This window comes from Electrona antarctica (assembly GCF_951216825.1).
Source record: "Electrona antarctica genome assembly, chromosome: 21".
NCBI classification, from domain to species: domain Eukaryota; kingdom Metazoa; phylum Chordata; class Actinopteri; order Myctophiformes; family Myctophidae; genus Electrona; species Electrona antarctica.
Window position 1 is genome coordinate 9006871 of NC_136802.1, and position 24548 is coordinate 9031418.

General features: G+C 44.5%; 1 protein-coding gene across 4 annotated transcripts in view; it reads left to right on the forward strand.

Annotated features, from left to right (window-relative positions):
* The first annotated feature begins 710 nt into the window (after positions 1–710).
* The window catches only part of dock11 (dedicator of cytokinesis 11), a 115573-nt gene continuing 91735 nt past the window's right edge, over positions 711–24548 (forward strand). For 3 of the 4 annotated variants that reach the window (XM_079491133.1, XM_079491134.1, XM_079491135.1), the window contains exons 1-7: positions 711–933; positions 9009–9125; positions 11852–11941; positions 14734–14816; positions 19857–19923; positions 22527–22622; positions 23363–23497. In XM_079491133.1, coding sequence (XP_079347259.1) covers positions 832–933; positions 9009–9125; positions 11852–11941; positions 14734–14816; positions 19857–19923; positions 22527–22622; positions 23363–23497 — 690 coding nt within the window. In that variant the 5' untranslated portion in view covers positions 711–831. Of the gene's footprint in view, positions 934–1201; positions 1226–9008; positions 9126–11851; positions 11942–14733; positions 14817–19856; positions 19924–22526; positions 22623–23362; positions 23498–24548 lie in introns of those variants that run through there. The other variant, XM_079491136.1, reaches the window with a different exon arrangement.

Below are 24548 nucleotides of genomic sequence, written 5' to 3' on the forward strand. Positions count from 1 at the left end.
AACGTGGGCAGGGGTGAGGTGGGTTCAGGGAGTGAGGCCAAGTAGTAGCCTGACCAGTTTGTTTTGGGAAGTCTGGAGCCTTGTTTTAAGGGCCTTAGAGGTGCTGTGGTAGAGAAACCTTGTACGAGGGCTCCTGTTGGGACTTCAAGGTGTTTTTGTTGACCAGTGAGGAGATCCTGTATAGGAATCTTGTTCTTTGGTTGACCTTTTTGATTATGTTGGTGGCCATTTTATCACCAGAGAGATTTGCCTCCAGGATGGAACCTAGGTCCCCCTGTTGGCACATTTCAACTGTGTTTTACTGTGCTTTCTTGCTATTGTGTTTTTTGCTGTGTTTTTGTTGTATCCTTGTTGTGAAGTGCACAAAGGCCCCATGCCCATGGGCCATTGGGTGACCCCATCACCGTGATGGTGATGTTGCACTATAAATAAAAGATAAACTGAAACGGCTTGTTTCTCCCAAAACCTGGCAACATTGCTCGCATACTATAGGGCGCGTTCGGAAATACCGCACCGGAGCGCACTCGCCCATTAGTTTGCATTGCACAGTGCGCTCAGTGCGCTATTTCCGAACGCGCCCGCGCTACAAACCTCTGTCCGCCGCCCACCGCACCGGTGGACCGCCTCCTTCCTTCCTCCAGTCCTCCGCATCTGGCTGTCACTCACTTCACTGTGTTCGGCTCCCTCCGTCCGGGAGAATGATGCCCGTATAGTGGCTGCTTTACCCCGCCGGGACTGGGAAATACATACATAACGAGCCGAGGAGGTGACTTCTTCTTTTTTGGAGGGTATATACGGTACTAGCGGACCGGGTAGCGACAGGCAGCAGTCATGTCCGAGGTACGAAAATTCACAAAGAGGCTCAGCAAACCCGGGACGGCGGCGGAGGTCCGGCAGAGCGTCTCTGAGGCTGTGAGGACCTCGGTGGTGGTGGTGAGGAAGACACACACGCACACACACACGCACGCACGCACACACAAAAACACACACACACACACACACACACACACACACACACAGCAAGAAAGCTACTCGAGTGTCTGTCATATTATGCTGCCATGTGCTTTTGTTAAAATTGTTCTCATTGTTTTATTATCTTTCGGTTTTCTGCCTGTTTCCATTGAGAAGCGCCAGTTTTACTAGTCCACGCTGCCTGTCCTGAAATCATCCTGTTTTAACGGTCCTCCCTGTTTGATGAGGAAACGCAGAGGAAACGACTCCCTCAGTCAGTGAGGAATGGGATAATTACATTCTTAAAATGCCACACCATCAGTATTACAGGCTACAATTTCGTGTGTGGTGGTGTGACCTTGTTCACAGAAGCACATGGATATGGGTTTTTTCCTTTTGTGTGCTTGAGAAGGAGAGCTGTGCTGTAGTGCCAGGGGGACAGAGAGACAGCTGCAGCATTGCATGGCCCCTCTCTCTGTGTCTTTGCCTCGTTGGGGCAATTATGTCTGCCCATGGGTTTAATGCATGGCATGCTACATGTATGCAGTGCACATTCACACATTGATTGATTGTTGTGTGCATTCATGACGACCGTGTATTGATTTGAGTGAGTGTCACAAATTAATGGTCTTATTCTAAGAGCACTGCTGCAGTTCAGTTGTAAGTTCATGTTGATGTTGGCTGGAAAAGACTGCAAATCTGCAATAATAATGGGGGGGATTAGGCTCAGTTGGTTGGAATGAACAGCTTGGAGGCTTTAATGCTGATAAAGCATTCTTGTGTGTGTGTGTGTGTGTGTGTGTGTGTGTGTGTGTGTGTGTGTGTGTGTGTGTGTCTACGTGCGTGCGTGCGTGCATGCTTGCCAGCCATGAGAGAAAATGATTCTGGTGTTGGTTGGGCTTGCTTGACCCCATGCCGTGACCTCCCAAGTAACCCAATATGATGTCACTGTAGAGCGACTGCAATGTCATCATCTTTTGGTGAGAATGTTCTTCTCTGCACCCTTGTCCTTCCCAATTAATTTCTCCAGAGCTGTGTCACAAACCGGGTCAACGGTCCATCACCATCATCTCTTATGAAGGGATTCAGACAAAATACTATGACTTACTTCTTGTTCTAGTGACTGCAGGGAGTGCATGCGTGTTTTCTTGGGTCTTATGATGATCAGCTTTATTTATGACTGTGACGCAATGAGGTTACAAGTAATCTTGTGATGGGGGTCTTGATTGGGCACAGCAGACATGGGTTGTTGTGATTGAACTTGTGACGCGGGCGGCTACAGTATAGTAGAGAAATCGGTCGTTTCCCGCAAGCGCAGTTGTACAGGCATGATACGACCGAGATTTAGGTTTAAGATAAATCCAACGGTGTGTGTGTGTGTGTGTGTGTGTGTGTGTGTGTGTGTGTGTGTGTGTGTGTGTGTGTGTGTGTGTGTGTGTGTGTGTGTGTGTGTGTGTGTGTGTGTGTGTGTGTGTGTGTGTGTGTGTGTGAGATAGAGCGAGAGAGCTAGAGATAGAGGTGGGGGGGTTGATGGTGTTGGCATGGCAACTGAGAACAAGCAGTGTTTTGTGGAGGTTGGTATGGCCCGTGTTCCTCTCACATGGGGGATTCCCTTAGGCGTGTGTGTGTGTGTGTGTCTTAATTTTGTTCATGCATCCGGTTCTCCTGTCCTGTTCATGGCCTCTTTAGTTTTTCGTTGCGTTCCAGTACCCAAAAGGATTCTTCGCTGAAAGAGCCCCTATAAAGCAGGCTGCAATTTGATCAGACCAAACGGCGAGATGTATATTACCAATATCAGCATGACCTGTCTGATAGATACAGTAATAGCCAGATTAAAGGCAAGACACACATCTAAAGTTTAAATATGTCAATAGAGTGTGGTATATTCACCATGCGATCTACAGTAAATTATGACGCTACTGTGGATGCTGGACATGTTTAATCATGGCCAAGCTGTATGCAAACTTTGCAAAGTCAGGAGCAACTGAAAAGGTTTGTCTCTCCACTCCAGAAGCCCTTGAACATACTAGATAGGCAATGAGGTTAACCAAACGATTATTATTGTGTTTATAAAAGCATATATACATTTATTTTAATATCACATATATACATTATTATGCACTTCTGTAACGTGTGCGTGCGTCTGTCTGTCTCTGTCTGGAAAAGTTGATACTGTATTCGGTGTAGTGTATGTGTATATTTCCATATCTGTACAGTTGGAGGCCATCGATATTGTCCTTTTCTTTTTGCTGAGGTTTGCGTGATCTGCGCAAAAGGACAGTTAACCCATTTTGGGCGGGAACCCCTTTTGGTGTTTTAAACATTGTTATAATTTAGCTATTGAAAAATAGCAGATCTACAAGCTCATAGCGCGCCACCAAGTGGCGCGCTATGAGCTTGTAGGTCTGCTATTTTTTAAAAATCGTGAAAATATTTATTTCAGAAAACTGGAGGATTTAGAAGATTTTTTTTAAATTTTGAGGTCAGGCCTAAATGGGTCAAATGATAAGGGACAATATCGGTGGCACCCAACTGTACCTCTCCTGAGACTCAAAACCATGATGTGCTCATGCACAGCCAAGTGATTAGTGCGCATATCATAAGGGGTGCAAAAGGCCCTGATCAGCAAGTCAGCCAGGTTCGATTCCAATTAGAAGAAAGCAAAGCAAAGCAAAGTTACTATATTTACCCAGGGTAACTGGACTAAGCATCAGATACTTGTTTACAGCCAGGCCCTGCTCATAGAACATTTCATGGTAGCGGTTCAATGCCTTGCTCAAGGGCACTTCAGCGGTGGTAATTTTAACGTGCCGGTCCGGGGATACGAACTGGCGACCTTCCGGTATCAAGACCGCTCTGCAAACCGTTCGGCCACCGCTGCCACAAGAAGAAAACATCCTTCTCATCCTAATCATCAAGTGTTATCATGGAGCCTTACAGGAGGCCTCCCCGAGCCAACAGGGTGTGCTGACCGTAATGTTCTCATTACATACTGTAAGCCAGTCATGTTCCCATCAAATGCCTTTAATTGCGTTGTGTGTCTCATTACCGACAGAGATGATTTGTCGGCTGCACTATAATTTCAGATAAACAAAAAACAAACAAACAGCAGTGCTTCTGATCCTATGATAGAAGCATCATTTTGACTTGGCACTAGTAACAAAACCTCCCGCTCGGCCCGAAATATTTCAACACCCCACACCCAACAAAAGATCACAAAGAGAAAGTTCAGAGAACCACAACCCTCCCGGCGGCCGTGCAGAGAAACTCAGATGACAGTCGTGGCCGTGGGACGATTCAAAACAAAACCGGGGGCAGCTCCGATGACTAAAGACGGGGGCACATGTGACGAAAAAATGGAGAAACCATGCACCCAGATTTGTGTGAACAGCTGGGGGAGCACTCTGCTCTGCAGCTGAGAGCTTTACAGCAGAGAGCACAAACTAAAGCTGCCTTCAAAGAGTTCTCACCAGGCAAGGTTCAACAAGCGGTCTATACATAGCCCAAAAAGAAAAAAAATTAACTGACTTAGTTCGTATCAGACCTTTGAACCTTTGGCTCTTTGGAGCTTGACAGTGGATGGGTTTAAAAAGAAAAATATAGTCCATAGAGGAGGAGGTGGTTCAATATTGTACGTCGTCTCTGTTTGGTGGAAACCTCACAACAAGTCCTAAACGGTATACCTTTCGGTATTCAAATTCACAAACGGCAAAGGTAGCAGTCAGATCTACAAGCTCAAAACATGTTGCTTCGTGCTTCGTGTGATGTTGTATCATGGTCATGGTCAGTATCATTGGAGATGAGAGGTTTCTGCCCGACAGCAACGACATGCAAGCAAGTCTAGAACAATGAGAAACATCTGCAACGAACGAACGTAGGCTCATCCTCTTGAGCCTTGTCTTAACTTCCTGTTTCTAGTTTCATAAATAAGGGGGCCTTTTTTGTATCAATCTCTCCCCCATGTCGGTGAGGCAGGCCTACACTAACCAATCTCTCCCCCCTGCTGGGCCAAGATGCAAGTGAGGCTAAACCAGTGTTTCATTTCATGTCAAGGACCCCCAAATTTACACTAATTAGCCCGCGGACCTCCATTTGAAAAGATATGCCAGGGGCCCCCATAAGAGAAGGTTTTTATGGCTCTAGCAGTGATTCTCAACCCGTTTAATTTCAAGGACCCCCTGTTTGATGTGCATTAGTCTACAGACCCCCATTTAATGGCATTTCTATCTCTGGGACCCCCAATTTATATTGTAAAATCACTGTTAATTTAATTTAGTTTAGTGTACAATTTAGTGTACAAATGGAACCAAATGGACCCGTTAGGGTCCATTTGGTTCCTAACTGTCATTTAGCTGGGGACCCCCTGGAACACCCTCAAGGACCCCTGGGGGTCCCCGGACCCCACTTTGGGAACCACTGGGCTAAACCACTGGGAATTAATTGAGAGAAAGTTGTGCAACTACTTGTGAGCTCACTCATGCTAAAGTGGCGGAGAGATCATGACGACAAATCCCTGAGCCAAACGTGTGTAGCTATAGCTGGTTTGGCTGGACTACAGCATACATGAATGAGGCTACTGGGCTTTGGGCAGAGGAATTCACTGAGGCCCCTTTTCCACCGGTTGGGAACCGGTTCAGTTCTTTTTGGTTCTTAGTCCATGAGCCAGAGCTCCAAATTTGGAACGTTAATTATAAATTGAGTGTGCAAAACCATACCAATTTGACCCTATACCCTATAAACAATTGTTTATAGGGTCAATATAAGTAAATTAATATATGATAACCCTTAGCAGTAGCCTTTTAATATTTATCACACATTTTGTAATTTTCACCTACAGTAGGCCTATTGTATTGTATTACAAACTTTCTGAAATTGTACATTTAAATATGCAAATTAGGCATTATATGGAAAAGGAAAATATGCAAAAAATAGAAACTTGTAAAAAGCTACTACTGTGGAAGAAGGGTATATATTAATGTACTTATATTGATCCTATAAACAATTTAACATAGGTATGGTTTTGCCCACTCAATTCATCATTAACGTTCCAATTTTGGAGCTCTGGCTCATGGACTAAGAACCAAAAAGCACCCAACCGGTGGAAAAGGGGCCTGTGGGTATAGGATTTCGATCCCACAACACTAACCATTCGTAATGAAGGACAGTGAGGACAAGAGCTTAAGGGAAGTAAGGGAGAACCTACAACTGGGCCTCCCGCCCCCTCCAGGAAAAACTGTGCTTGTGTCTGGTCTGATGTGCATCCATGCGTGCGTGCGTGCGTGTGTGCGTGCGAGGCCATGCGGGAGCTTTGTTCGGCTACATTACTGCGGACTGACCGAAGGGAGACGACAGGCTGCAGACTCCCACTCAGCCCTCCCTCCCTCCCTTACCTCCCTCTGTCCTTCCATTCCAAAACTCACTCCCTCCCTCACCTATACTAGCACATTCAGCATACTACTGCCAAACTCTCGTCTACTTGCACCATATCCAGGTGTTTGCTGTCACATGCAAATACAATGCCAGCTGGAGGTGTTGATGAAATCCATGTACTTCACAGTTCACACCTGGAGTCTGGATAATAAAATCAAATGGATGTAAGAAAATACAAAATGGTCAAATAAAAAACCCTACTATAAATGCGCCACGTGTGTGTGTGTGTGTGTGTGTGTGTGTGTGTGTGTGTGTGTGTGTGTGTGTGTGTGTGTGTGTGTGTGTGTGTGTGTGTGTGTGTGTGTGTGTGTGTGTGTGTGTGTGTGTGTGTGTGTGTGTGTGTGTGTGTGTGTGTGTGTGTGTGTGTGTGTGTGTGTGTGTGTGTGTGTGTGTGTGTGTGTGTGTGTGTGTGTGTGTGTGTGTGTGTGTGTGTGTGTGTGCGCGCGTCTGCACGGTTGTAATGCACGTAACTCGAGAACCGTTTGCCCCACCGACTTCATATTCAACACACGCGTTCCACACCCCCGCATGGAGTGCAGTGCCCGGACTCGAGTCGGTCGGACCCACGGTTCTCCAAGACCACCACAAAAGGCTCTGGCCAGGCTCTGCCAGTGGGCCTAATCAGCCTAAATCCCCTCACCTGTGCAATTTCCAGCCTCTGCCTCAGCCAATTCATTGCCATGGCAACCCCACACCTGACAATTGATTAGCCTACTTAACCAGTCCACGTTTCACAGGCAGTCAGTTTGCCCTCTTCATACACAGGCAGATTGTCCATGTGGGACACAGACAGACAGACAGACAGTTAAAACGGGTGCTATGACAAGTTGACAACGGGTATTATTAGGTTCCCAAGTTGCATCGCTCTCAAGTAGGCCGCTAGCCGACGGGCACGTACAGGTCTAGTATGAATTAAAATGGCAAAGCAGCAAGTCTTTTTTACGTTTTTGCTACTGCCGCTACTGTATATATTAGGGCTGTTAACATTCCTCAGAAAGGAAGGTGTGAACGGTCCTCACAGCGTCACTGCCGATTCAATAAGATCTGTCAGTCCCTTTTATGCCCATATATGGAGATCCCTGATGTCACCAGTATTATGCCCATATATCTGGGCATGCCCCCGTTTGTGCCCATTCATATATGGAATTTGTGTGATGCCATGACGACACATTGATGTTAGACAACACACTCCATATTTGGGCATAGCTGCAATGGGAACTCCTTGCTTGCTATGATTATGGCTGAGTCAGGGTGACATGAGTCGAGTGTGACGACAGAGGCTCCAGAGGTCCCCCCCCCGATCGGCCCATCCTCCCTTAAGTATAAGTACAGAATAAGCATTTGATTCATCAAACAGATCTATCACAGTAGGGAGCTCAACAAATCGCCCATATGTAGCTTCCGTCATGTAATGCTCTGCCACCTCACTACCAGAAGCAACAACCAACCAACCAACCAACGCGTCAGAGACACATCATAGGTCTGTTCAACGTATTACATCCAGCCATGTGCTGCTGGCTGCATGGGCCCCATGCCCAGCAGCCCAGAGCAGCAGCAGCACACTGCACTGCTTCCTGTCATGTGCAACAAGCTCAACCACATCACCACCACCACCACGTTGGAAGCTACAGCTCAGCAGCATGCAGAGAGAGAGAGAGAGAGAGAGAGAGAGATAGAGAGAGTTAGTGAGGCAGGGAGAGAGAGAGAGAGAGAAAGCCTCCACTGCAACACTGATCATGTTACGAAGAGGAAGGGGGGTGAGGAAAGAGGAGGGGTGTGGAAAGTAAAAGAGGAGAGGAGAGAGAGGAAGAAAGACTGAAAGAAAGACAGGCAGAGAGAGAGAGAGAGAGAGAGGGGCTTCTGCTTTACATGGAGGAGGAAGTGATCCTTGAAGGGCAGTTGTGAAACTACAGTTATCAAGACTCATTTATATTCCATAGTGTGACAGTGTCACTTGCCAAAAAGAGCAGATCTGCAAGCTACTGTAACAACGTATCGAGATGCCGTGTTATAGCTTGTAGATCTGTTCTTTTTGGCAAGCAACAGCCTCACTCAACGGGGCATAATCTTTGTACGCTGACTAAGAACAAGACAGATGAAAGAAAAGAGAGAGAGAGAGAGAGAGAGAGAGTAAAAGTAAAAGCCAAAGGACATGACCCAATATTGGGAGGTAACTACTAACTAGGGTCACAACCTCAGGTACCCTTTTCCATCTCGTGTTGTTTATGTGCAACAATCTCCCATTAGGTACACTTTCCTCCACTCCGCTATCAATCTGTCCCTGCATGGACACTCAAAACATAATCACTAAACATAAAGCGTGACTTCAACATGCCTCCAGGTGGGTCTGGGTCATGGTGTCAGTCAGTGAAGGTACATTTCCAGATGTCTAGTGTCCTGTTGCGGTTCACCGGAAAGTGGACCCAGGAGTCAAGAGTCAGGACACAAGTTACAGTGTGTGTCATGTTGGCGAACTCACACGCAAGCACATGCACACACACGCACACACACACACACACACACACAGTCACGCACACACGCATGCACGCACGCACGCACGCACGCACGCACGCACACGCAAACACGACTGACTGTGATGTGTTTGTGTTGTTCCATTGCTTTGGTAGGACCAGCCAAAGATCATCGAGCCTCTGGACTACGAGGCTGTAGTGTTCCAGAGGAAGGCCCAGATCCACAGTGACCCCCACAGAGACCTGCTGCTCTGCCCCGTCGACGACGTCTCGGTGAGACAGCACTCCCTCCAGGGACCCCTCCCAGGGTTCTCCTCTCCTACACATGAAGCCTAGAGCAGTGGCACTCCCTCCACGACTCCAGGGTTCTCCTCTCCTATACATGAAGCCTAGAACAGTAGCACTCCCTCCAGGGACCCCTCCCAGGGTTCCCCTCTCCTATACATGAAGCCTAGAACAGTAGCACTCCCTCCAGGGACCCCTCCCAGGGTTCCCCTCTCCTATACATGAAGCCTAGAACAGTAGCACTCCCTTCAGGGACCCCTCCCAGGGTTCCCCTCTCCTATACATGAAGCCTAGAACAGTAGCACTCCCTTCAGGGACCCCTCCCAGGGTTCTCCTCTCCTACATGAAGCCTAGAACAGTAGCACTCCCTTCAGGGACCCCTCCCAGGGTTCCCCTCTCCTATACATGAAGCCTAGAACAGTGGTTCTCAAACCTTTTCATGTCAAGGAGGACCGCCAAATGGACACTTAATTAGCCCACTGACCCCCCCCATTTGAAAAGATATGCCAGGGACCCCCATAAGAGAAGATTTTCACAGCTCTAGCAGTGATTCTCAACCTTTTTTATTTAAAGGACCCCCCAGTTTGACATCTGTTAGTGTATGGGCCCTCATTGAATGGCATTTCTATCTCTGGGACCCCAATTTATAAAATGTAAAATCAGCCATGTAAAATCAATGTTGATTTAACTGAGAGTGTACAAATGGAACCAAAATGGTCCAGATTTACAGACCCATAAGGGTCCATTTGGTTCCTATCTATCATTTACCTAGGGACCCCCTGGAACTCCCTCAAGGACCCCTGGGGGTCTCCGGAGGATCCCACTTTGAGAACCACTGGCCTAGAAGTAACAAGTTGAAATCATGTCAACTTGGAAAGGCTAGTCTAAACAGGCCGCCCTGAATAACCCCCTGTTTAGACTATAGCCTTTCCAAGTTGACTTGATTTCAACTTGTTACTTGTACTGTTTTATTGCTTTTAATTCTTATCTTTTACTGTATTTCTTTTCCTAATTAAGGTGTCCTTTTTATATTTCTATGTTGTCTCCTCTGGCCCCCCTAAATGTAAAGCATCTTTGAGTATATATAAAAAGCGGCGAGCGCTATATAAATCTCAGATATTATTATTATTATTGGAAGCCAGGGTGTTGTGCACTCTGACTTAATTAAGGCCAAACACGAGGCTTGGCCTTGTCTGCACAAACAGAGGAGCATTATCAGAACTATCTGATTTTTAAATGTACATTTCCCGAGAGCGCGGGTTAATAAAGACTAGCTTGTATATTGTAAAGTAGAAGCACTGCTTACTAAACCCATGCTTTCATTATTAGATAATTGATAATAGATACCTTACCTACCTCTCCATTTATACTCGGCTAACGAAATTATAGGCCACTGTTCTACCATTGACTACTTTACTGTACCACCATATTGTTCACTTCAGTTCAGTATGAGAGCTCATCCATCGCGTGATTTGAAATGCTGGTGTTTCATTGCAACATGCAGTGATGGAAGAAGTATTCACATTTCGCCTGCCTGACTGCACGGGGCAGGTAAATAATGTGGTCAGGCAGGTGCAACGTGTTGCCCGACGTTTTTTGAGAGGGCATGCAACCGTCTTTACTTTGGCTATAAACACAACATGCCATACTGTATATCTGTCTTGAACGAGCGCTCCGCGTCTTCCCCTGTCCCTATCTCTCTCCCAATAAGACACACACACACACACACACACACACACACACACATGCAGAGCGTGAAGTGGCTGCGACGTCCGCTCCGTGAAAACAGCTGATCTGTGAGCTCATCACCAGGTTGCAAAATGAGCCATGATGAGTTTTCTCAAGCCCCCCCAAAACATGGAATTTGGGAGCACCTGTGCGACTGTCCATAATTTCTGTCGTATGACCAAAATAGACCATTTCACATCTAGATAACCCTCCTAAAGTTGCGGGCCTGAAGCAATCGGAAAGGCTTCACACTCGACAAGAACGTATCTGATCACAAATCGCAGTTTATTTTCCAGCTCACCCAATATACACGACCCAGTATGACCCCACAGCTTATTCCTGAGTTAATCGGACGGCTGCTACCAGTCAAACACATCACAGCCTCGTGCATTACACGGACACATGTGGTTTTGTTCAGCGGCGTGTTCTGGTTCCATATGTCTCGTCTTTTCCCCCGTCGTCCCGAGAGACTCCTCCCGAGAGACTTTAGAGAATTATTTAGCCTTATTTATCCTTATCCTTATCTGTGTCTCCCTGGCTTTCTCTCTGACTCCATCAGTGGGGTTTTTATTTTGTATTTCTCTCTCTCTGTCTCCCTCAGCTGTCTTCCATTTAGTTTTTGTGTTATGAAAGAAAGAACCATAAAGCTCTGTGATATGAAAGTATGACAGCGCTCTGTGATGCTCTTGATTTTTGTGTGTGTGTGTGTGTGTGTGTGTGTGTGTGTGTGTGTGTGTGTGTGTGTGTGTGTGTGTGTGTGTGTGTGTGTGTGTGTGTGTGTGTGTGTGTGTGTGTGTGTGTGTGTGTGTGTGTGTGTGTGTGTGTGTGTGTGTGTGTGTGTGTGTGTGTGTGTGTGTGTGTGTGTGTGTGTGTGTGTGTGTGTGAGATGAAAGAAAGAACCATAAAGATCTGTGATTTGAAAGTATGGCAATGCTCTGTGATGCCCTTGATTTTTGACTGTGTGTGTGTGCGTGCCGTATATGCAGGAGGCCCAGATCTCCAGACAGCGACGGACTGTGGTTCCCTCTGTGCCCCAGAATGCTGAAAGGGAAGCACGGAGTCTGTTTGTCAAAGAGGTACATAAATAAATATTAAATACATATACAATCTACGACTGTGTTTGTTTTGCCAAGTCCAGGAAAAGACTCGCTGTGACTGACCGTCACTTTGATTGGCATGCAGTTGTGTCCATTGCTCACCCCAAAACATGATTTACGATTCTGACTACTAGCGGCTTCGGAGGTTATCACATGATTTAATCTCCATCATCATCAGCCCTTATTAACACCATGCAATGGTTCCACATACCACATTTCCACATACTGACGTTGTTGTCAGCCATTGTGGCTTTGGTCGCGTTGTCCGACTATTTACTAACCGTAGCCCTAAATCTAACTAACTCTAACCCTAACCTCAGTCTTAACCGGCCATGTAAGTCCCCCAACCTCATATCAGTCTTAACTGGCCTCGGTTTCACGATGTTTTCGCCTCATCATCATTTTTCGACCGTGGTCGAGATTATGGATTTCACAATGCCACGCCAGACTTCCCAGTCCTTCATTGCCACCCCCAGTTCCTGCCTACTGATGCATGTGTCCCTAGCGATGACATCAAGGAACGACAGTTTTCTACCTCTGGTCTGCTTTGAGGCAGGATTCCAGAGAAGAAGGGAGGATATAACCATTAACCTCATGATCAGCTCTGTAGCAGTGGCCAGTAAACTGTGTTCTTCTGGATCGGACTAGTGAAGAAACACGGGGAAGGTTGCCGTATATTTGAGAAGTTGATGGGTGGCTCTTCCAAAAGAGATTTTGCGCTCTCAGGACCATCGCAGGCGAAAACTATACTTTATCGGCGAAGAAAGTATAGTCTGCGGTTGTTGGACAGAATTGCGGCGGCAGCGGGATTCACAAAGATGATCTAACTCCCGTGTGGTACTTTACCAGGCTAATGATACTGCACACTAATGTACAGTATTATGCATTAATTAACTTTACCAAAAAGAGAAACTGGCTATTGATTTTCATGTTAGTAGTACATATGAGATAGTCAACAGTTATTAATTTGGAATCCTAATTTTTTTTGGTACACAGTATAAACCTAGTTGATCCATTCCATTTTCACAAGTAAAATTTACACTGAGGATTTGACTGTGTAAGGAAAGGTACATTACAGTACAACCGTGGTTGTATTCAAATTCAAGCTGTTAATCTTTTCATTACTGAGTTCAAACGCTGCAAGCTAAGAGCAAAGAAAGCCTCCTGATGACGTCAGTATTATGACATGACCTTCGTTCGACATCTTAACCCAGTGGGATTAGGAAAAAAAACAAGAAAACAGTGAACTTAAACGACGATAAATAAAAATTATTGATGATCTGGCTTGAACGCAGCAGGTCAGGTCAGCCCTGAGAGCTCGTAAAGAAACACTTGGAGGACGGGCGAAGCATGCCTGCGCAGTAAACGCTAGCTGCACCCATGATGTATCGTATGAACAACACAGCCCGTTGTGATGTCACTTTCCTGGCAAGGCCCGGTCTTTACTAAGCACAGGCCAGGTTTTCAATCTGTATTCGACAGCCAGCTCTTATAATACTCTCATATGGAATGGAAACAATTGTCATAGGGCTTGTTAATGTGCACGCAAGCCTTATCTCCAGAACAAAGACACATTCAGCTCGGGGTCTGACTACACTAGACTCGGACAATTCCCACTCGCAGTTAAACCACTCAAACCCTAAATAATAGACTTGAGTGGTCACCCCCAGGGTTCCATACTTAGTCCAGTGTTGATTTTGGCAGCAAAATTAGATTTTTTAGTCATAGTCTTTTGAATAAAAAATTATTTAGTTTTGGTCATATTTTAGTCATCTGAATTGCTTTAGTGTTTGTCTAGTTCTAGTCGTCATGCGATTTTAGTCGACTAAAACAGATGTACAAGCCACGTGACTTCCATTGGAAAAGCATTGAGGCGGCCATGGACACAGAATGTTCGTTTGAAATGTGTGTATGAGGCCTTACATCACAGTCCACACAGGCAAATCGGAGCACTTGTTTGAGCCAGAAAACCCCAGCCCACAGAAAATCTACTGAATGTTAAAAGTTCAGGTTTTTTGGGTTCAATTGAGCTCACAATCCCTTTAACATTCATGTCATGACACAAACAACAATTTTTTGAATGTTCGTTTTTTCACGTCATATGAAAGCAGGGAATCATAGCTTCAAATTGACATATTGGTTGTTCAGTTTGACCCACCAGTTTTGGAGATATGGCTTATAGAGTAATGTCTTGCAGAAAACAGCGAGTTGAGAAAACAGGTTTGAAAGGTTCACTTCTGTGAACTCTAACATTACACCTAGCTACATGTTTGGGCATTTAGTTCATATTTACATGTCGATTTCAGCTCTGACACTTATTTCAGACATGCTCTAGTATGTGAAGAGTCTGCCTGTGCTATTAACTCATTTTTGGAAAAAAAGAAAAAAAAAGGTTTTTCTCCTCTGGTGAAAAGCTGGAATTTGCGCGATGGCAGTCTCTCAGTCAAATCTGGTCACAATTGTGAAAGAAGAGACATCTTCGGCACAAAAACAAGCAGGCTCATCCTCAGTTTAGACCCCGGGGTGTCTCTGAGTTACACGTCGGTGCATGAGCTCCAGATATCTTTATCGTTTATGGCTATGTATGTGTCCATCCCTCTCCATGAGTCATGGTAAAACGTACTAAAAAGGACAGAACTGTGTGTTCTGTTTGGGATACCGGTACATTCCTGGCATGGCGTAACTTGTTATATTGGCATGGTGTGCAGGCATTGTGGCTGCTTTAATGCTCCTAATCCAGCTCTCTCTCTCTCCGTTGACCTCCCTGGCAGTGCATCAAGATGTACAACACCGACTGGCACGTCATCAACTACAAGTACGAGGCTTACTCTGGTGATTTCCGCATGCTGCCAAGGTAAGGAACAAACGGAAGACTTTGATGAGAATTAAAGATGGAGTGACGTGATTCTTGTATTTTTTGTCCAGTTTTTCATGTGTTTATGAGGTGACAGTACTTCATTAGACCACTTGGTGTGGTTGTTATGTGCAATGATGTCTTCCCCTTTGTATTTAGGGTTTATTCCTGGAGGCTGAAACGTTGACAGTCAAACCAATGAAAAAAAAAAATGATATAGTGACATCACAATATCTTCATCCTCCCCTAGCCCCTCCCCCTTTATCATACAACAACAGCTGTGGGTGCGGCTTCAGTTCAGGTGGATCACCACCCATCACCACCCACCAGGCAAACTAGGCATACCTAATGAACTGTGCACTGGGCATGTCCATATAAAAACGACATTTTAACAAATACTGTACACTTAAAAAAATCATGTTTTAGGGTGGAAAAAAATCACGGCACTCCATCTTTAAGTAGTAACGCAGTGGTTCCCAAAGTGGCGTCTGGGGACCCCTAGGGGTCCTTGAGGGAGTTCCAGGGGGTCCCCAGCTAAATGTTAGTTTGGAACCAAATGGACCCTTATGGGACTATGGGCAGTATTATGCGTGTCTTAAGTACCAGGTCTTATGACTTAACTTAAGACCTGGAGGCGTGGTCAATGCTGTTTGGCCACTAAGAATAGCCAAATGGCATTGACCACGCCTCCAGGTCTTAAGTTAAGTCATAAGACCTGGTACTTAAGACACGCATAATACTGCCCTATAACTCTGAGAGTGTACACTATAAGAGTTAAATCAACACTGATTTTACAATATAAATTGGGAGTCCCAGAGATAGAAATGCCATTAAATGGGGGACCGTAGCCTGTTGCATGTCAAACTGGGGGTCCTTGAAATGAAAATGGTTGAAAATCACTGCTAGAGATGTAAAAACCTTCTCTTATGGGGGGTCCCTGGCATATTTCTTCGAATGGGGGTCCGCGGGCTAAAAGGTTTGGGAACCACTGATGTAACGGACGTGTGGACGATGGAGGCGTTGGAGTGTATGTTGTGTAGGATAACATCAGTAATGGAGTGTATGTTGTGTAGGATAACATCAGTAATGGAGTGTATGTTGTGTAGGATAACATCAGTAATGGAGTGTATGTTGTGTAGGATAACATCAGTAATGGAGTGTATGTTGTGTAGGATAACATCAGTAATGGAGTGTATGTTGTGTAGGATAACATCAGTAATGGAGTGTATGTTGTGTAGGATAACATCAGTAATGGAGTGTATGTTGTGTAGGATAACATCAGTAATGGAGTGTATGTTGTGTAGGATAACATCAGTAATGGAGTGTATGTTGTGTAGGATAACATCAGTAATGGAGTGTATGTTGTGTAGGATAACATCAGTAATGGAGTGTATGTTGTGTAGGATAACATCAGTAATGGAGTGTATGTTGTGTAGGATAACATCAGTAATGGAGTGTATGTTGTGTAGGATAACATCAGTAATGGAGTGTATGTTGTGTAGGATAACATCAGTAATGGAGTGTATGTTGTGTAGGATAACATCAGTAATGGAGTGTATGTTGTGTAGGATAACATCAGTAATGGAGTGTATGTTGTGTAGGATAACATCAGTAATGGAGTGTATGTTGTGTAGGATAACATCAGTAATGGAGTGTATGTTGTGTAGGATAACATCAGTAATGGAGTGTATGTTGTGTAGGATAACATCAGTAATGGAGTGTATGTTGTGTAGGATAACATCAGTAATGGAGTGTATGTTGTGTAGGATAACATCAGTAATGGAGTGTATGTTGTGTAGGATAACATCAGTAATGGAGTGTATGTTGTGTAGGATAACATCAGTAATGGAGTGTATGTTGTGTAGGATAACATCAGTAATGGAGTGTATGTTGTGTAGGATAACATCAGTAATGGAGTGTATGTTGTGTAGGATAACATCAGTAATGGAGTGTATGTTGTGTAGGATAACATCAGTAATGGAGTGTATGTTGTGTAGGATAACATCAGTAATGGAGTGTATGTTGTGTAGGATAACATCAGTAATGGAGTGTATGTTGTGTAGGATAACATCAGTAATGGAGTGTATGTTGTGTAGGATAACATCAGTAATGGAGTGTATGTTGTGTAGGATAACATCAGTAATGGAGTGTATGTTGTGTAGGATAACATCAGTAATGGAGTGTATGTTGTGTAGGATAACATCAGTAATGGAGTGTATGTTGTGTAGGATAACATCAGTAATGGAGTGTATGTTGTGTAGGATAACATCAGTAATGGAGTGTATGTTGTGTAGGATAACATCAGTAATGGAGTGTATGTTGTGTAGGATAACATCAGTAATGGAGTGTATGTTGTGTAGGATAACATCAGTAATGGAGTGTATGTTGTGTAGGATAACATCAGTAATGGAGTGTATGTTGTGTAGGATAACATCAGTAATGGAGTGTATGTTGTGTAGGATAACATCAGTAATGGAGTGTATGTTGTGTAGGATAACATCAGTAATGGAGTGTATGTTGTGTAGGATAACATCAGTAATGGAGTGTATGTTGTGTAGGATAACATCAGTAATGGAGTGTATGTTGTGTAGGATAACATCAGTAATGGAGTGTATGTTGTGTAGGATAACATCAGTAATGGAGTGTATGTTGTGTAGGATAACATCAGTAATGGAGTGTATGTTGTGTAGGATAACATCAGTAATGGAGTGTATGTTGTGTAGGATAACATCAGTAATGGAGTGTATGTTGTGTAGGATAACATCAGTAATGGAGTGTATGTTGTGTAGGATAACATCAGTAATGGAGTGTATGTTGTGTAGGATAACATCAGTAATGGAGTGTATGTTGTGTAGGATAACATCAGTAATGGAGTGTATGTTGTGTAGGATAACATCAGTAATGGAGTGTATGTTGTGTAGGATAACATCAGTAATGGAGTGTATGTTGTGTAGGATAACATCAGTAATGGAGTGTATGTTGTGTAGGATAACATCAGTAATGGAGTGTATGTTGTGTAGGATAACATCGGTAATGGAGTGTATGTTGTGTAGGATAACATCAGTAATGGATTCACCTTATTGCCACGTCCAGATGCTCACTTAGCTCAGCTGTCATGTGTGTGTTATAATTAAGTACGATAAAGTCATTGTTTTGTTAACAGTAAATCCATAAACTGGAAGTGAAACAGCAACAGATGTGGAACAGAAACAAAAAATGACCCCTATAATAACGCTGTTGGATAAAATGTACAATAAACAAGTTAAGTAGACGCTGAACTCATTGCTCCAGTTCTCACAGCACAAGAACATAAAGTGAACAATCTGACCCACCCAGAGGAATACAAGATGCTGATCAGTGATGTAAATAGGTTTTCAATGTAATGAGTCCAGGGATGGTCTTTTAGATGAGTCCCAGGGACATTTTATGAGTCCCACTTCAACAACATTTAGGAGTCATATTTAGCCTTTTTTACAAATTGCAGCATTTAACTCCCATTTAATTTTATATGGTTATAATTTAATTTAAGTGTCAAATCACAACAGGTTATCTCAATACACAATTTACATATAGAGCATGGTGTGGTTGTATTCATGTAGAAAACAGAAGAAGAAATGATTATTATAACTAAAGCTATAGCAAAATAAACTAGAATAAAAAACAGTACAGTAGTGCATCCCGTGGATGCAGAGGTCGTTGTTTTATTGCGTCCCTTAACTATAAACTGCGTTTTGGGATGCAAAATGCACCCTATTTTAATCTCTGCACATTGAGACAGGAATCCGAGGTGTAGAGCTGCTAGCGGTGGACACCGGAACAACAGCATTACTCTATGTCATATGAGGAAATGGAATATTTACAGCTTGCATAATCTGACAGGAAATTCGTACAATAATAGCTTTTCATATATGGTGGTGTGTGCTGTCACCACTGAGTAATGGTTTCATTATCATAATGTCATCGTATCAAGCTTGAAGTCGAGACACGATTACACTATTCATAATGTCAGTTTTTATTTATTTATCGTGTGGTGAATTATAGGTCACAAAGGTGTAACAGTTTTAGTGTTACGGTAGCTACATCAGGGGTTCTCAACCTGGGGGTCGCAACCCCTCGGGGGTCGCCAAATTATTTTGGGGGGTCCCCAGATTTTTAATTATTGTTTTTGCAACTGAATGGACTGTAAAATGGAAATTAGGAGTTTACATAGTTACATAGTACACATAGTAGTACATGCATACACTTTCCTTAATGATTATATCTGTTGTCAGTATTTATTTATGATTTTATTAAGGTTATTGTAGCAGTCAATTTGTATTGGGGGTGGAGAGGGGGGCGAAGCAGGGGGGCGCGAGACATGGCCAAAGCATTTCCGGGGGTCCCCAGCCAAAAACATTGAGAACCCCTGGCCTACATAATAGAACCTTCAAAACTAGCCACAACTTAACCATGTGTGTGTGCATGCGTGCATGCATGCATGCACATGGTGCTACACCCCTAAGAGGTAACCTCGCGTCACCAGGCTTTCCACCTCGGAGGAAATATGGTCTGTGTTACAAAATTGCCATGTGAACCGGTCTGGAGTGGATGATATCGTTACGTCATGTTTTGTAGTCATCAGGCAGGAACCATCATCTGGAACTTCCTTTCCCTGAAACCTGAAGAATAACCATAAAAGCTCTCGTAGCCTGCAGCTTTTATTGAGAAAAATCGTTTTGAGGGAAAAGGAAGTTCCAGATTGATGGTTCCTGCCTGATGACTACAAAACAATGACTACAACATGACGTAGCGATATCATCCGTTCCCGACCGGATCATAAACCCGAAAAGGAGTGCTGCCCAGGCTACCTAAGAGGGGCTAATTATTTACATGCCTCAGTGACCACTGAAAAAAGACGTATGTCATAAAGCGTCACAGACGTCTGACACAGAATACTGTCAGGTACAGCAGAGCACAGAGGGTGGATGGGGGTTGATGTATTGAATATTGGACACACGATCACTGACACACGATGACGGCTCTGCGTCTGTATTTTCACAGCAAGGGCCTGAAGACGGACAAGCTGCCGGCCCACGTCTTTGAGATAGACGAAGACGCCAAAGACGAGGTGAGTGAGAGAGAGAGTGAGAGAGAGAGTGAGAGTGAGTGGCGGCGGATGGCGGGGCCTGAGAGGGCCGTTAGATCACAGACATTGATTATAGGCACAGGGAGGGTGAGTGGGCCGGCCGCCCTTGAACCTATGTCTTTGATGGCCTATTTTTTTTGTGTACCAGCACAGCACTTTTAGCCGGCTACGCTCTGCAAATTCTGGTTTTGATTCATGTACGGTAGGAGTTGGGAGACCATAGCATAGATTACTATTTGAAGATCTGGATCCACGGATCCAGTCCAGGTTTTCTTCCTAATGAAAATGGCAAAATCATTTATCATTTTAAAAATAAATTATACAAAAATGATCTAGCTCTATATTGTCTGAATCAACTTTGTGCTTTTTTACGTACTAAAAGAGTGACTGTGAGAGCTGTTTCAGTGTACAATGTAAGTCAATGAGGAGCATATTTTGAATGATCAATTTCGAATCACTGGAGCAATTATTTTTGATTTCTTGTCCACATTTGGAGTTAAATCATGGCAAGGTAACGACACAACCCAAACCTCTACAACAGTGGTCTTGCCCTTTAACCCTTCAAGGCCCGGCCTGGGCTAAATGGGGGTCCGCGTCCGATTTAAATATTAATTTTGTGTCTCTGTGGGAAACTGTGAAGCTGGGAAACTGGGAAGCACTGGTTATTCGAAGGACTTCTGCTCCTCGTCCAGCAGTGTGTGGGCCAGAGGAGACTGAACGGAGTGAAGCCAGAAGCCTTTATAGATCCTATAAATAGCCCCTCGTCCATCCCGCCTCCCTTTCTCTCTCTACCCCCTTGGTGGGGCGGAGTGCCACGTGTGCGTGTGCGTGTGTGTGTGTGTGTGTGTGTGTGTGTGCGTGCAGGTTTGTGTCGACCGCCCCGCATCTGAGGACAACTGAGAAAGCGGGTGAGAGAGAGAGAGAGAGAGAGAGAGAGACGAAAGAGAGAGAGAACATAGAGGCAATTAGATTACAGAACAAAGCTGGGAGGGAGGGGGGGGAGGGTGGGAGGGGGAGGGGGAGGCGGGTGCATTGCATGGATGAGCACAGGAGAGGACAGAGTGCCACTTCAATGTGATTAGGGCTGTCTGGTTTGTGCACGCACGCACGCACGCACACACAGCCCTACCATCGCTGTTCTCTGGAGTGTCAGTGTTTGATTCATAACATGGCGCTCTGTGTTCATGGCATTATCTAAATGGATTAATTTATGACTTGTCATAGTTAGAGGTCCCCTGTGTGCGATGGAACACTTATTCCCTCTGTGCGTGCGTGCGTGCGTGCGTGGCTGCGTGCGTGCGTGCGTGTGTGTGTGTGTGTGCACATGTGTGTGTGTGTGTGTGTGTGCGTGCGTGCGTATTACACTGCTGATAAACGCTCCCTTGGCAGCTCTCCCACTGCTGTTGAGATGACTAGGGTGGATCTAGAGGTCAGAGGTTAAATTATCGGGACTAATGGGAACCAAATTCCACCTCTTCTGTGTAAACGTAAATTTCGGGAGACAGCGTGTGATTTCAAAGGGAATTCCCATGGTGGTTGCGACATGTGAGTGTCTCACACACATCTAGAAACTTGTGTCTGCTATTGTTTACGCGCATGCTACTATAATGCACTGTAAACAATCTCACCAATTTGCAACTGTTTACTTTGCACATTGTACAGAAGCTCGGCGAATTATGTTTAGTTAACCAGAAGTTAGAACTGTGCATCTGGTGTTTTATTTACTGTGTCGTCATTTGCGTCATTTAGCAATTAGCATATGTGTCATTCAACTCAACTCGGTCAATTCATCTCGCTATTCAACACACTTAACACATACAGAGCTGTTTTCGATCGTCAAAATAGCTTCACTGCGGGAGTTTTTCACTAACCTTTGAAGACTCACCCGGTCGTGAACGTAGCTCCATTTTAACGAAAGTCTGCCTTAAAATAGTGCCATCGCTTTGTCATAATGTTGAAAAATATTCCACGGTCCCGATCAACAACAAGATCGGAGAACAGAGCGATATGGAGGCTGCCATGACTCTCCATAGGCTATGCATTGTGCCTCTATTACCCAGAAGCCCTGAAGAGCGAGCGTGGGGTCCGTGCGCTTTTCCGACCAGTCATTGGTCCGACATGCGGAAAACGACCGGATTAAGGTTGGCAAACATGCGCTGCTCGTCAGTCATTTTTTCCGGTCACGTGATACTCACGTGATATGTGAGTGTCCGCTGAAAATCGTTTTGAAAACTTTTTTAACTTCTTTAATGGAAATAACCTCGAGCAGAACCTGCGTGGGTGGTTGAGCATCTGCCTTGATGACCGTTTTCGGTCAAAAGTGTGAGAGAGAATATAACTTGATTGTATGACCTATATGCCGATTTAAAAGATCGGTGTGGAGTGTCTTCCTAAGTTATGGTGTTGGGAGTGTGCATGCCAGGTTTGACACACTCACACTCACAAACGGACATGGGGCAGAAAACATAATCTCCGCCCTGGCCTTGCAGAACAAACAACAATAATAACAACTAATAGTGTCATGTGTCTCAGTGAACTTACAGTATTGTGTGCGTGTGCGTGTGTGTGTGTGTGTGCCTGTGCAGGACTCAGCGTCGATGTGCTCCCAGAGGGCAGGCATCATGAAGCAGGGCTGGCTCCAGAAGGCCAACATCAACAGTAGCCTGTCTGTGTCCATGAGGGTGAGTCAGAACCTGTCTGTCTGTCTGTCTGTCTGTCTGTCTGTCTGTCTGTCTGTCTGTCTGTCTGTCTGTCTGTCTGTCTGTCTGTATGTCTGTCTGTCTGTGTCCATGAGGGTGAGTCAGAACCAGACCTCCTGTCTGTCTGCTGTGAACACAGTCAGAACCACACCAACCACAGCACGAGGGCATAACAACATCATAGCAACCAACCACGCTAGTGATTATTGGGTCCCCGCTGTGTTTTAGTCATCTGAAATGTTTTGTCGACTAAATATCATAAGACTTCAGTCGACTAAATGTACAGTTGATTTAGTCGTCTAAAATGTATTTTGGCGGGCCTTGATGCTGTCGTAATGGCTGTATTTTGGCGGGCCTTGATGCTGTCGTAATGGCTGTATTTTGGCGGGCCTTGATGCTGTCGTAATGGCTGTATTTTGGCGGGCCTTGATGCTGTCGTAATGGCTGATTTTACACTTGCTGAAAATAGCCGATCTACAAGCTCACAACGCGTCGCGCTATTTTCAACGGGCAACCAAGCATAAAATGACATGTCTTTTAGTTCTACTGGATCTCTTCTCCGCTAAGCCCTCGCTATAGTCTAGTTTGAATTTGTCAATGTGAAATTGTCAATTTGAAATTGTCAATATATTTAGTTTTAGTTTTAGTCATAGTTTTTTAGTAGACAAAATCAACACTGTTCAACATGTGACGCTTTGTGTCTCCGTGGCGGTGCGGTGCAGGTGTTCAAGAGGAGATACTTCTACCTGTCCCAGCTCCCCGACGGCTCCTACATCCTCAACTCATACAAGGACGAGAAGAACTGCAAGGACACCAAAGGGTCCATCTACCTGGACTCCTGCATCGATGTCGTCCAGGTACGCTCACCCAGAACGCTCTCGCTCTCTGTGTGTGTGTGTGTGTGTGTGTGTGTGTGTGTGTGTGTGTGTGTGTGTGTGTGTGTGTGTGTGTGTGTGTGTGTGTGTGTGTGTGTGTGTGTGTGTGTGTGTGTGTGTGTGTGTGTGTGTGTGTGTGTGTGTGTGTGTGTGTGTGTGTGTGTGTGTGTGTGTGTGTGTGTGTGTGTGTGTGTTTAGATGGGTTCATATCAGACTGACAAATAATTTATTACTAAGGAATAGTTGTGGTTTTAAAGCACATTTTCAATTTTGAGTTGAACTCAAACTTTGAGGCCATAGAGGTCAAGTTTGGCGTCAACTAGACTGCTGGTATACAGTATGTATGTATCCTATACAAATTTGGATTCAAGTTCTCATTTGGATTCCATAGAAGTCAACTTGTCTTCAATGGAATCATCTTGCGTAGTATTTGTGGTTGGAACTATAGCAATAGAAAACAATGTTCAGAAGCATCTTCTATACAACCCTAATGGTATTATGGGAGGTTAAAGCCTCAATCTATGATTTTTCAACTGGCAAACACAACATAATTCTATTTTTGTGCTAATTGTTTAGGGAACAGAGTGCTTGTGTGTGTGTGTGTGTGTGTGTGTGTGTGTGTGTGGGGGGGGGGGGGTCCTTTCACACAGTTTCATAAATCACAGATTAGGACTTGGCCTAACAAAAGCTTTTAGCCGTGATATTTCATTTTAATTTCATCTATATTTAATTTACTTTTGGACACATTATGATGAATGTATTCTTGTGTAATATGCATAAACAACCCTGTGTTGTTGTGACTCTGCCTGCTGAACCCATGAGGAAGTGATAATAATCGCTAATAAAAATGATTCTGTGACCTCACACAGGATGTACTGTAATGCAGTGGCTTTCAACCAGTTTCATTTCAAGGTCCATTATTTTTTCAGCATTTGAGCCACAGACCACCATTTGATGACATTTAGCCTCTCAGAACAAAGACTATAGAGCACCGAAGTCCTGACGTCACTGCCCTCTACTACCAGTAGAGGGC